The following is a 14,424-nucleotide window of genomic DNA, read 5'->3' as shown; positions in this document are numbered from 1 at the left end:
AAAGTTTCAGTGATACAGTTCCTTATACACTAGCGGACGAAAAAAGTGGATCACTTCGTAAAAACGAAATCGTAATTGTTAAACACCAAGTATTAGAGGGAATTGCTCCCTTAATTACATTAATTCTTACATTAAGGCGGTTTCTATTGTGTAATCCGCAGTTTTGGAAGAGACTATGTTTAGAGTTTATACAATAAACTTAAGGGTCCGCTTACCACCCCTAAGTGCTAGGTACTCATTTTATTGCTAATCGATGCAATAAAAAAATTACATTACAATTACAAAGGTATTGATGGATTATCAGTATGTGGGACAATATCTGTCACAAAGGAATGTTTCCCTTCAGATTCTGTTTCGCATTTATACAATATACTCAGAAGGTACCCCTGAACAACCTCCGAGAGTTTGTCAGTGGAGTTCGGCTTCACTTTGTATATATTTCTGGCGTACGAAGGTTTACATTAATAGCGACATAATTTTGGCCATTATTCACACCTTTAAATTGTCTCATACTTTTCTTTTCTACCACTGAGTGACATGCGCTCAGTACACAGTTTTCCATGGAACCCGTGTATTTATTAGAGCAGCTGGAAGGAAGGAATTGCGCGAAGGGTGAGTAAAATTTTGAAAGAGTGCTAATGCGGTGTGTCAGTCGAAAGTTTTTGAGAGGATCACTGCTTTACATGGAGTGAGAGCAGTAACAGATGACGCTAGGCACCGAGATGACACAAGACGGACTGTGACCTACTAACAGAGTTCACATCACAAGGTACGGAGACTGCCAGCGAAAAACAAACCTGCCCTCTTGCCTGACGCAGCCAAAGAACAGACTAACTTTGAGAGCCGCAACTTCTCCCGTCATCACTCACCAAAACAAGGATGATCTGCCATTTTTGCTGAATGATTAGTGTCGTGGCCTTCGGTTCAGATGGCTCCAGATTCGATTCTCGGACAGGTCGGGGATTTTAGCTGTGTTTGTGATCATCTTAGCACACACGCACCTCTACATAAAATCACAGCTCATCACTCTACCAAACACCATAGAAACACGCAATAGTATGTACAGGTCATCACATAGGATGGACGTCAGGAAGGCCATCTGGTCGTAGAAAAACAGGCCAAAATCCACATGTGCTCCAAAGTCTGCAATCGCGGCAGAGGAAAAACACCAAAACAACGACGAGCGAGCGAGATGGCTACGCGGTTCGGGTCAGGAGCCTTGATCTTAAATTCGAGACATGAAAAGAACACTGCATGACCTTATCTCATCGTAGGGTTTTTAGTGCCGGTAGTGTCCGAGGGTATGCTCGATTCTCCTGGTGCAGGTATTTCTGATTGACACCCATGGGCGACCTGCGTATCTGGATGTGTGGTGGTGGTGGTGGTGATGATGATGATGAGGTAGGGAGAGTGTGAAAACCGGTTTTGGCACGTAGCCTACTCCTGTCGAATAACACGAAGGGGTCTGCTCAAGGCTTTACGTCCCCATCCGACAGACGAATCACTATCAAGAGCGTCATATGCCCTCACTCCATATGAACACTGAGGGGAGGTTTGGAATTGAATCCAGGCGTTTGGCACGCAATCTGGTGATTAGAAATGGTATATTCCATCACCTCTCCTATCCTGCCGGCCAACATTCTGATGGTGAACATTGCTTTCGACCAACGGAACTCGAACCGGATAACCACGCTGTCAGACCACATAGACTTAACGCCTTAAGGCAGGCTCCTGCATGACAAAGTATGATGGTCTAACGCCCGGCAGTATATTTCTAACGGAGGAAGAATGTTTACGTCTGAAGGGCATTTCAAGTCCTGTTGTAAGCTGGATCGTCTGAGCCCGGTGTGTGGAGGACGACTTTATGAATGAGTAACGCTTGTAAATGCATGTTCGGCAGATGGGTCACTACTGAAACATGGAAGTAAAAGTATATTTAAAAAATTATGCTGGACGATGCCGAAATATAAATATTATATGCCGGAAAACTGAATCTTAATGAAGCTCATTATAGTTCAAGTTTCATTATGATACAGGTTCTCCACCAATCAGAGTTCAGATTTTCATTATGATACAGATTCTCCACCAATCAGAGTTCAGATTTTCATTATGATACAGGTTCTCCACCAATCAGAGTTCAGATTTTCATTATGATACAGGTTCTCCACCAATTAGAGTTCAGATTTTCATTATGATACAGGTTCTCCACCAATCAGAGTTCAGATTTTCATTATGATACAGGTTCTCCACCAATCAGAGTTCAGATGTTCATGATGATACAGATTCTCCACCAATCAAGAGTTCAGATTTCCATTATGATACAGATTCTCCACCAATCAGAGTTCAGATGTTCATGATGATACAGATTCTCCACCAATCAGAGTTCAGATTTTCATTATGATACACATTATCCACAAATCAAGAGTTCATATTTTCATTATGATACAGATTCTCCACCAATCAGAGTTCAGATTTTCATTATGATACAGATTCTCCACCAATCAGAGTTCAGATTTTCATTATGATACAGGTTCTCCACCAATCAGTGTTCAGATTTTCATTATGATACAGATTCTCCACCAATCAGACTTCAGATTTTCATTATGATACACATTCTCCACAAATCAAGAGTTCAGATTTTCATTATGATACACATTCTCCACAAATCAAGAGTTCAGATTTTCATTATGATACAGAATCTCCACCAATCAGAGTTCAGATTTCCATTATGATACAGAATCTCCACCAATCAGAGTTTAGATGTTCATTATGATACAGGTTCTCCACCAATCAGAGTTCAGATTTTCATTATGATACAGATTCTCCACCAATCACCGTTCAGATTTTCATTATGTACAACTGTTTGACCAATTAGGTAAGGATAGCAAAATCAAACATGTCGGACACACATATTAATAACAATGCACCTTCTACTTCCAATATTCCACAACCACATGGCACATTCCCGCAAATTCACTTCACCAACCAACAATTTGTATTTGAAATAAAGCTAGGTTATGATAACCTTCTATCAAAGCTTTGAAAACATATGCCATTATCTAGGTCTTTGATCCACTTAAGGAAAATCAATAACCCATCACATGCGCTCTGCGCTCTGTTCTGTAAACTCAACTGTTAAGTGACATCTTGACAGAAATTTATGAATATTTAAAAAAACAGAGTTATAATTATCGTCGAGCATAAATAGTCATATGTAACTCGCCTATAATGATACTTTAGACACTCGCATGGAAATTATAAAACTCTCTTCGCTCGTTTCATAAACATACTAGTGTCTTCATTATTGCCACTACAGGCTTGTTGCATGAAGTAGTATTAAGAATGGATTTTCATGAGTGAATTGCTAATATTCTGCCTAGCCGTCTACTAGTCAATGTTACTAAGAAGTGAAAGGGTCTTACCTTCATTATCAATGGAGAACAGTCCAATGCCGTCGCCTCCTCTGATGGAGTAGGAGATCTTGGAGTCGTCGCCTTTAGGATCTGCGTCGGTTGCACGAACGGTGGTAACCAGAGTTCCTGGGGGTTGATTCTCCTTGACAGCCGCTTCTAGGACAAAATCTTCGAACACTGGGGCATGCAGGTTTTCATTAACATCCACAACCTCCACTAGCACAGTAGTTTCTGTGCTCAGGGAGGGAGTTCCTCTATCTCTTGCCCTCACTATCAAACTGTGCATCTGGCGCTCTTCAAAGTCGAGCGCCACGGCTGTCCTGATGGTACCTGATAACTTGTCGATGGTGAACACCCCATCACTGTCCACCAGAGAGTATCTCACTTCACCCCCTAACTCAACATCAGGATCAGTAGCGCTGACAATGGCAACGACACTACCCACAGGTATATCCTCTCTGATCTTCACCGAGTAATTAGGTAGCGCGAATGAAGGCGCGTTATCATTGATGTCATCAATGGTCACGCGCACTAACGCATCAGAATACAGAGGTGGTGTGTCTGTATTCTTTCCCCCACCGTCAGTAGCACGGATCTTCAACTCATACACTTCTTGTTTCTCACGGTCTAGTGCACTGGACACGTACAGAATACCAGTGGTAGGATTCACAGCAAAATCATCAGTATCCGTTACTAAGGAATAAGTCACTCGAGCATTTTCACCAAGGTCGGCATCGGTCGCATTCACTCTGAATATTGCAGTACCATTAATTGCATTTTCAGTTACACGAAAACTAGCAACGGCTTTCTCAAATTTAGGTGCATTGTCGTTGACATCTAGTACTGTGATGGGAAGAATCCTGGAAGCTGATTTTTGAGGTTTGCCAAGATCGTATACGCTTAAATTTAGAAAATACTCACTCACACGTTCCCTATCTAAGTATCCAATCACTTTCAAATCACCAGTATCTGGATCAATTCGGAAGACTGAGTCATAATCACCGTCCGATATTCCAAACACTAACTTGCCGTTGTAGCCCAAATCGCGGTCACGAGCGCGTATTCTAACTAGTGTTGTTGCAAGTGGTACAGATTCGTTCACTTTGATCTCATTGGGAAAGTCAAGGAATTCCGGGGAGTGAATATTTTCGCCGTACCTGCTGGGCATCATGGCGAATTCTTCCTGAGTGCCTGGCATGTTGTTTCTTTCAGCTAAGGCAAGTACTTCCGTCAGTCTCCGGGCGACATTCGTGTCTTGACAGTCAAATGCGCCGGTTTCGTCGCTTAGCAACCTACCTGGAGAGCCGTAGCTAGGTTTAGCATTCACCAATTTGATCAGCACATGAACAACGTCAGCGAAGTGGGTCCCATCAGTGGCCGTCACATTTATCTCCCGGTCAGATACTTTCACATCTGTGAGATCACAAGTAACTGATAGTACTCCAGAAGTAGCATCCAGCGCAAAACAAGAATCAGAATTTCCTGATACCATTCTGTAGCTTATGATGTTGCCAGCGTCAAAGTCTATTGCGGATAACGTGATAAGTTCAGTACCAATATGAACGTAACGTGGTACGTGTCCAGAACAGTTTATTTTCTCGAACTGCGGTCTATTGTCATTGATGTCTCTCACCCGTATCTTCAATTGCATTTCAGTCTGTCGACGATATGGTAATCCCCAATCAGAAGCACGGATACGTAGCACATACTCTCTTCGCATTGATTCATAATCTAAAATTGTTGTTGTTCTTACTACACCGGTGAAATGGTCTATTTCGAAAGGCACAGGGTTTAAGTTGGCAATACTGTAAGAAATATAGGCGTTCTCCCCAGAGTCCTTGTCTCTCGCTGTTACCTTGGTAACAGAAGTTCCTGACGGCTCATTCTCGTCCACCCACACCATCAGCTCGGGTGTATCGAACAGAGGGTCGTTGTCGTTCGTGTCAGTGACAGTGATTGTAACTTTGGCAGAAGACTGCTTGCGTGTACCTGCGTTACCTTGATCAATAGCAGACACTGTCAAGGAATAGAAGGCTTTCTGCTCGGCATCCAACCTCACAGCCGTGTATAACATTCCAGTATCTGGGTTCAGACGGAATTCACCTCCTTCATTACCACCCACTATTTCTAGAAATACTTGAGCATTTTTCCCCTCGTCAATATCTGTCACCTTCAACCGAATGACTGGGGTGTTAATGGGTGCGGTCTCTGGTACCTCTACTTCATACTTCTCACGATCGAATACAGGAGCATTGTCGTTCAAATCAGTCAAATGAACAGGCACGGGTTTGTAACTATGTTTAGGTGGGATGCCTCTGTCAGTCGCTCTTAATGTAAGATTATATCCTTGAGGCGCCATCTCTCGATCCAATAAATTAATAACTTCAATGTTAAACTCTCCGGCCTTATCTCCAGGTTTAATCCTAAAATGCCCATCGGGATCACCATCCACTATCTCTAATCCTTCAATTTCACCATGAATGCCTTTATCTCTGTCAACTACACGCACTATCGCATAAATATCTGCGTTTGAATGCTCTACAATGTCTGGTAAATGCTGTACATAAATTTCTGGCGAATTAAGATTCACTTGTTGTACTCTTATCTTTAACTTGGCAGTTGATCCTGTTGTGAGGGAGGATTTTAAAATAGCGCTCCTGTCCTGTCCTACTACAGTCAGTTCATGAAGTGATCTCTCCGAGAATCTCAAAGGTCTCGTAAGCGACACAACTCCTGTCATAGGATGCACAGCAAACTGTTCAGTCGGTTCTCTAAAGCTGTAATAAATCTCTCCATTTCGGCCAAGATCGGCATCTTCTGCTGTCACCCTGAGAATACTCTTATGGAGGGGTGTGTCTTCAGGAACTGTCAATTCATATTCTGTAGGATAGAATAACGGGTTCAGATCGTTCGTATCCAACACTGTGACCACAACAGTAGTATCAGCTTCCAAAACTACAGATTTGTTATCTTTCTTCGTTCCCGTAGCCTTCACTTCAAGGTAATATCGATCTTTTCTTTCTCTGTTCAACACATCTACAGTACCAGTGCGAGTTCGTATGAGTAAAAAACAGAAATCGCCAACTAATCTCTCTTCTGCTTTGAAAAATTTATCCCTGTCCCCCGTGATAATCTTGTAACGAATTGTAAAATCAGGATCGTTATACGGAGTAAAAATCCCCATTCTTTCTTCGGGAGTAACAAAAGTTCTAGCGACTGAGTTTTCTGGTATACTAACATTGTATGAAGGTTTTGTAAACTTAAATTCGAACTCTGGGGTTGCTGTTGAAGAAGGTGCATCGTTGCGGGGTACCGGTGGCGTGCTTGCGGTACTTAGGGCGGAGGACGGTGGGACCGAGCTTATTCCATCTTCTCCCCCACCAACGGTGCTGCTCGGATAGGCGGTGGTTGAGAGGAACTCCGTGGTAGTGGTGGTGGTGATGGTGGTGGCAATGTCGCCAGCTCTCGAGACTGCCAGCAGGAGCGCTAGCGTCGCCGTGAGCCAGCCCGGTGTGTGTCGAGGGCGCAGCCATCTTGTTTCCATTCTACTGGAGAATCGCCAGTCGCCCTCAGCTCATGGTGTCTGTTACGGCACAACCATTCTGAAACAAAAAAAATAGAGTACAGTTACTTCACACTATTCGTCAATTAAATGAGAATGTCACAGACATGTTTAAAATAAGTCGAAGTCAGGAACGGGTATTCGAGGTGACTTAGCCACACATTTTGTTACATGATACTATTTCGTTATAAAAATTGACAAATATATCTTATGGCTCGGGGTTATTCGAAATTAGCACCCGTTGATAGATGGCCATAATCGAGAGAGGTGGTGGTGGTGATTATTGTTTAAGAGGAAGTACAACTAGGCAACTATCCTCTATATAACATTAATCTGAGAGAAAAAATGAAAGGGATCCGACACTTCGAAAAAAGAACGTACCGGACAAAGAAAGACAAGGGCCACGAAGGCCGAGGAAATGAAAGATTCCCCAGGCTTCGAGTGCTCTAATACCGTCGGGGTATTCTTACTTATTGAACCGGAGGTACATCTTCTCCGTGCATTTGAACTGAGCGCCTTTTAGAAGACCATCTGTGATGTAAACGCTGAACTGAGTATCGGAAGAAGTTTCGAACTTTAATCTTCAGATGTCTCTACTGTCGACTTATGTGCACCCTCTGGTGGGGCGACTGACAATTAATTTTCAATGGAATTCTATTTTTCTAAGTTGGTTAAACTGAAGTGTTTGTAGCTTGTTTTTCGGTGTGCTAAGGTTACGAACACTTCTATCTCTTCTTTCCTTCCTTCCTTCCTTCCTTCCTTCCTTCCTTCCTTCCTTCTTAAATTATTAGACAATCAGAAACTTTGGCAGTTATTTCGTTAGCCAATCAAAATAGTAGGTGTGTAAGACCATCGGCCTAGAGAGTTCTGGAACTTCCCCCTCCGTTATAAAACCTGGGAGCTTTTGGGCCGTTGGGTCTTCTTCATAGCTCCAGTCTAGAGTGCATACGTAGTGGAGGCAGGACAAAGTCTTGCCCGCCGTTGGAAGGCCCACTAGCTCAAGGTAATGGCAGACATCTCTTAAATATGTGATAGTTTCAGAAAGCTAACTTGAGAGGAAGGTTTCAAAATTATTTCTTCATGTAAATTTCTAAAGCTTAATATCACCGTGTAAATGTATATTTTCAAGCAAGTCTAAGGAATGTATTCAAATCCCTGCTGGGAAAGCTATAACTTACGGAATAAAGAGTGTTCACCCTCTTTTAATTCCCATTCACTTGGTATCGGGGTGACTATGCTTTTTCTAAAACTTTAAATCTTAGCCTGGAACTTAATATTTTCGCCAGTTTGTCACCCTCTGTAGTATAGGCTTAGCCTCTGTCACTTCGGGCCACAAGCCCATATAGAGTTTTAAGTGTGTTCAAGGGTACTTCATAAGGAGTGCAAGTGTTTCACCTCCTAGCCAGGGGCGGCCGTACCTTATGTGCTGAAGTGCTGCAGCACATTGCCTATTGGGAAAATTAAATTAGTTTTAAAATATTATCTACAATCAAATACTGTACTGTACAGTGCATTGAAAAAGACGTCAGCCAAAGAATAGGACATTATTCAACCCCCCTCATAACCACGTAACTACTGGTGCGCTCCACGCCGGGTGCTGTGCGATCACAGCTCACAGAAACCAGGAACTCTGCCTTTTGCGCATGCGTGCCGAACTTTTCCGATACAAAGAGAATGTGTTCCGATCGGTTCCGACAGGCTGTGGAAACAACAGCCAAGACATCACTTCACAGCGATTCTTCGTTCGACCACAGACAGGCAGCACTTGCACTAGGCACACTTGCATTACGAAATTACGGGAAAACGAAATACTATAGAGCTGTTCGCGCCAGGTCTTTTAATACCAAAGAGGATAGAATACTACCAACTTGCCTATTCCATAGTCACATTTGTAAATCGATGAACTATAAAAATTGTACTTTTTATGTTGTCAAAATAAGGACATGATATTGTGATTTTCTTTAATTAATATGTCTAGTTTATAAATTACACTATAAAAACATAACATATAATTTTGCATTACGACGTTGTTGGTTTTATTTCAATGATGTTGGTAACATCGGGAAGTTCTGTTTTTGCGCGCTCACACCAAGTGTTTGAGATCGTGAATATTTTGCCATTGCATGTGTTATTGTGTGTTTAATTATATAGTTTTAATGAGGAATGTGTATATATGTTGGGGTTGTTTGCGTGTTTGTTCAGTGTGGAAACCTCAGTGGAGAGCCTCTTCAAAACCACATACCGGTATGATTCTAAGTATTTTTTATTTTTTGGAGTGGGGATGGGTTACAGCACACAACTGATTTTCTGCACCAGCCGCCACTGGTCCTAGCATTTTTGTTTAAGACCAATATCTTAAACCGTTTCTTTGACCACTAAGGCCATTTAGAATGGGTACTTATTGCCTCTGTATCATTAATCATGGATGTGTGTGTAATTGAACTGTCAAGCTGGGATGACAGTGAACTCTGTTGGTTTTTTAAGGTTTATCTAGTGTTTAGATAAGGGAATTGTGCCTTGCAGAGGCTAGATTGTAGTAAGTTTTGGAACTCACTCTCCTAGAATGTAAATCGAGTGGAGCAAAGTGTAACCTTGGAGCTACAAGCTCATTCTGCAAATTATTGCGTACTTGAAATTTGATCATTACTGTTATCTGAGCCGACGAGCTCCTGAATTGTCGTTGTTGTTTATCAAAGATTAAAGTAAAAAAAGGGAAAGGAAAGAAAAAATTCAAATTTTAGTGTTTTAAATTATGCTTTCATCTGTTCTCTGTCCATCCATTCACCCCGGTACCTTCTTACTCCTCTGCAACCTACGAAATTCCCATAACAGTTATTTTGATATTGAAGCTAACATCTAGTGCTTTGTGAAGCTTGCAATATGAACACGGAATGCTGAGTTATTTTATGATCACAGCATACAAAATATATATTGCACAGATCGAAAAAAGTCGAAAAGAGATATTTAAAATAAGTATATTTCAAAAAACCTGTAATTATCCGCACGTAGCAAACAACGAACTTCTCGTAAATTTTGAAACAGAAAGCTTGGAACTGAGGACACAAAAGGTTGAGATGAAGTTTCTGTTCAAAACTATAAATTCTATTATTGACAACCCTGACTTTTTATGCCTCTTGAGCTTCCACGTGCCCCCCTTTATTGCGAGGAAAAATGTAACTTTCCAGAATAAAAATGATAGAACAGATGCACACAAAAATTCCCCACTCTAGAGGCTACGCAATGTCTACAACAGTGCAGTTCAGAAAAATAATTCTTCAGACTTCTCTGTACCTCTAGACCTGTTTTTACAACAATTCACTATCACCCTACATTAAGCCCTATCTCATAAATGTTATTATAATTGTTAGAACTAGGAGAAAATAATAGTTCAGATATGAAATTACGTTTTTTTATTTTACTCTCCCTTGTAAAGATTAAAGGGGCTGCCTGGCCGAGGCGGTAAAGGCGTGCTCGGCTCGCTCGGAAGAACTTGGATTCGATTCCCCGTCAGGAAGTCGTAAAATTTAAGAAACGAGATTTCCACTTCCGGAGGTGCACATGGCCCTGAGGTTCACTCAGCCTACACCAAAAATGAGTACCAGGTTAATTCCTGGGGGCAAAGGCGGCCGGGCGTAGAGCTAACCACTCTACCCCATCAAGATCCGAGGTTACGGAGAGTGGAAGCCTTTAACTTCCACTCCTCCAAGGGCCTTCATGACCTGTATGGAGATGACTTTGCTTTGCTTTGCTTTGTAAAGATTAAATTAGATTAGATATGAAATATTGTTCTTTCTCATTGTAAATATAATATTAGAACAGTTCAGATATTTATTTATTAATTTATTAGATACAGCCTATGGAGCGCCATTTTACACTAATAATAATAATAATAATAATAATAATAATAATAATAATAATAATAATAATAATAATAATAATAACTATAAAATACAACAACTGGTATAAACAACAATATTAAGTATCAACAAAAAATTACAATAATAATATTACAACATTGGCAATATTAGATTATTAGACTAGTTTAGACACGAAATTATGTCTTATATCTACTTGTTCCTTGTAAGAATTAGAATTATTTCTTTCTCATTGAAAGTATATTAGAATAGTTTAGACATTAGATTATTAGACTGATTCGAAACATTGAAAAATAAACACATGTAAACAATTGCCACTGTAATTCGAATTAGAAATCGTGCAGTGTAGTGCGTACTAAATACATACATACATATATACATACATACATAATAAATAAATAAATAAATAAATAAATAAATAAATAAATAAATAAATAAATAAATAAAATAACACTATACAGGCACAAATTTTTAAATTTATTGTGCTGTATTTCAAGATCTTGTCTTATTTACGATGCGTATTTGAAAGAACTGTTTTAACCAATTTAACTGCATTCATAATTAGTCAGGAACTCATATTTTTTAATCTATCATACAGGGATTTCTTTTTGTGGGAGTACAGTGAACTTTTAGTCATGAGTGAAGGAACAATCGTATAGAAGTTTCAGAACTTCTAAGCTGATTCAACATGCCGCAATCAGAAGAACTGGCATGCCGTCAGGCTCACATGACGTAGCTGGTACAGTAGAAAGCAGTGCTCAAGCTCTGAATCTAACTTTTGGGACTTGCGGAATTTAGAACGGATGTAAACAAAGCTAAAGTTGGTGCTGCCCCGAGATGACGTCGAGATGGCCTCAGAGAACAAGGACTGATGATGATATAAATATTTAAATTACCAACTTGGGAATGGAATGTATTCAAACTATGTTTCAATTGCAAAGAGTCACGGCAGCTAAGAATAGTGGAGGTAGTTCCAAAGGCCACGTTGTGTTCCGTAGCTGTGTAACAGCTGAGGTCAAGAACGACAAGGTACGGGAAACCTTTCATTATAGTTACACAATATGTACTCTAACATTCAATACTCTTGTACAATGCATTGTTTGGTTCAAGTTCATCTATTCCTTAAGACTGGTACGGAAGTCCACGACGTAATGAGGGAAGAAATTCAATTTATTTTACGCTCCGAGTGAAATTATTGTTCCTATCCTGTTACACTAGTTGCAAATAAATAAATAAATAAATAAATAAATAAATAAATAAATAAATAAATAAATAAATAAATAAATAAATAAATAAATAAATAAATAAATCGATCAATAAGCAAGCAACCTAGCTTCCAGACAAAACAATCTTTACAACGGTCTGTATTCAGACGGACTGTACTATACTGGAATACAAGAGGCTGGACTCCGGATATCTTATAAGTTGGAAACAACGGACATGAAAATAGCGAGAATTACTGGTACAGAGAGGTGGGAACAACAGGAAGAGGGTACTTGGAATGAGGACATAAGGGAATAAACTCCTATTGATGAAGCTATATGTTAAAATGAGCTCCGATGGTGGTGGTTTCGTGTGAGGCGAATGGAGGATAATAATTAGCATAGGAAAGTAATGGGCTCAGCGTGGAGGGTAAGAGAAATATACTCAAGTACAGAAGACCTCTGATAGCATGCGGAAAAGGAAAATTTCATTTTATGGCCACATGCTAAGAATGAAGCCCACACGATTATCGAACCACATCTTTACCTATTTTAAAGATCAGTTTGGTTCAAGGAGGTGGAAAGGGACCTACAGGAGATGGGGATCACTAAGGAGAATGATGTTATTGCCTTTACGTCACACTAATTACTTTTATGGTTTTCTGAGATGCCGAGGTGCCGGAATTTAGTTCCGGAGGAGTTCTTTTACGTGACAGTAAATCTATCAACACGAGGCTGACGTATTTGAGCACCTTCAAATACCACCGGACTGAGCCGAGATCGAACCTGCCAACTTGGGGTGAGAAGGCCAGCGCCTCAACCGGCATGCGGGTAACATACGAAGATATACAAGAATGCAAACCCCACAGGAAGAAACTAAAAGATCAGCAGGGTTTTCAAGAAAGGTCAAAGTTGAAGATTGGAAAGACGTGGACAGAGGAAAGAGAGAAGCAACATCGACAAAGAATGAAGGAGCACTGGGCTAAGAGCAAAGCCCTGAGAAAACAGCTGAAATAACGTGATCCCTAGATTACCAAGCGACCGCTGCTCAACCCGAAGTCCTGCAGATTACGAGGTGTCGTGTGGTCAGCACGACGAATCCCCTCGGCCGTTATTCTTGGCTTTCTAGACCGGGGCCGCTATCTCACTGTCAGATAGTTCCTCAATTCTAATCACGTAGGCTGAGTAGACCTCGAACCAGCCCTCAGGTCCAGGTAAAAATCCCTGACCTGGCCGAGAATCGAAAACGGGGCCTCCGGGTAAGAGGCAGGCACGCTACTCCTACACCACGGGACCGGCTAAAACGGAAGTGAGCCAACGGCACGTGGTGTTCCCAAGCGGTCACCCATCCAAGTACTGACCACGCCCAATGTTGCTTAATTGCGCTGATCGCACGAGAACCGGTGTATTCAACAGGGTATGGCCGTTGGCACGAACAAAATAATAATAATAATAATAATAATAATAATAATAATAATAATAATAATAATAATAATAATAATAATAATAATGTGTATGTATGTTGGGTAATCAGCCCGAAGGCTGGTTTGATCCTCTGCAGCTCCGCCAACAGCTGTCATAAATAGCCTAGGCGTCACTGAAGAGGCGTACTAGGGAAACGAGGAGTGAGGTAGTTTCCCGTTGCTTTCCTCACCGAGCCAGCAGTTGCTCTTACATATCAGTCTGCCAAGCCCACTGAAATGTATGCACCAACTGACCCTATGAGCGATATTTTCACACCATTCATAACAGGGGCTGGCTGCATACGGAATGGTATTACTAGCATCACTCATACCTCAGTCACTTTCATATTGTCAAAGCCAAGGATGAGACTGTGACAGGTCAATGAAAGTAACAAATTTGATATAGCCCAGACCAGAAGACATAGTGCACTGTAAACACTACATCTCGCCAGCAAGGGCATAATAATAATAATAATAATAATAATAATAATAATAATAATAATAATAATACGTCTGTAGGCGACTTGCGCGTCTGTGGGGATGAGACTCTACTTATTATGAATTCTATGAACCAATTAAGATTAAAATCCTCGACCCGGCAGGGAGTCGAGCCTCAGACCCATTGAACCGAAGGCCAGCATGCTAACCATTCAGCCATGGAGTCAGACATGCAAAAATTAAACCTTATATTTCAGTACTGTCCGCCTCTGTGGTCTACCGGTTAGTGTGATTAGCTGCCACCCCCGGAGGCCCGGGTTCGATTCCCGGCTCTGCCACGAAATTTGAAAAGTGGTACGAGGGCTGGAACGGGGTCCACTCAGCCTCGGGAGGTCAACCGAGTAGAGGTGGGTTCGATTCCCACCTCAGCCATCCTGGAAGTGGTTTTCCATGGTTTCCCACTTCTCCTCC

At 41.2% G+C, this 14,424-nt stretch overlaps 1 protein-coding gene and 1 non-coding gene across 2 annotated transcripts in view; both read right to left on the bottom strand.

The window, feature by feature from the left end:
- Positions 1-3,387: 3,387 nt before the first annotated feature.
- Positions 3,388-14,424, bottom strand: part of LOC136881063 (fat-like cadherin-related tumor suppressor homolog) — a 171,277-nt gene continuing 160,240 nt past the window's right edge. Inside the window, exon 2 of the mRNA XM_068229136.1 lies at positions 3,388-7,015. Within this exon, the coding sequence (XP_068085237.1) occupies positions 3,388-6,957 (3,570 nt within the window). The 5' untranslated portion in view covers positions 6,958-7,015. The remainder of the gene's footprint in view (positions 7,016-14,424) is intronic.
- Positions 13,365-13,483, bottom strand: LOC136881343 (5S ribosomal RNA). Its single transcript, XR_010861025.1, has one exon. It is a non-coding gene; the product is annotated as a 5S ribosomal RNA (ribosomal RNA).

The sequence above is a fragment of the Anabrus simplex genome, chromosome 9 (genome assembly GCF_040414725.1).
Source record: "Anabrus simplex isolate iqAnaSimp1 chromosome 9, ASM4041472v1, whole genome shotgun sequence".
Taxonomy (NCBI): domain Eukaryota; kingdom Metazoa; phylum Arthropoda; class Insecta; order Orthoptera; family Tettigoniidae; genus Anabrus; species Anabrus simplex.
The sequence above is the reverse complement of the archived record's forward strand: the minus strand, read 5'-3'. Positions and strand labels throughout refer to the sequence as shown.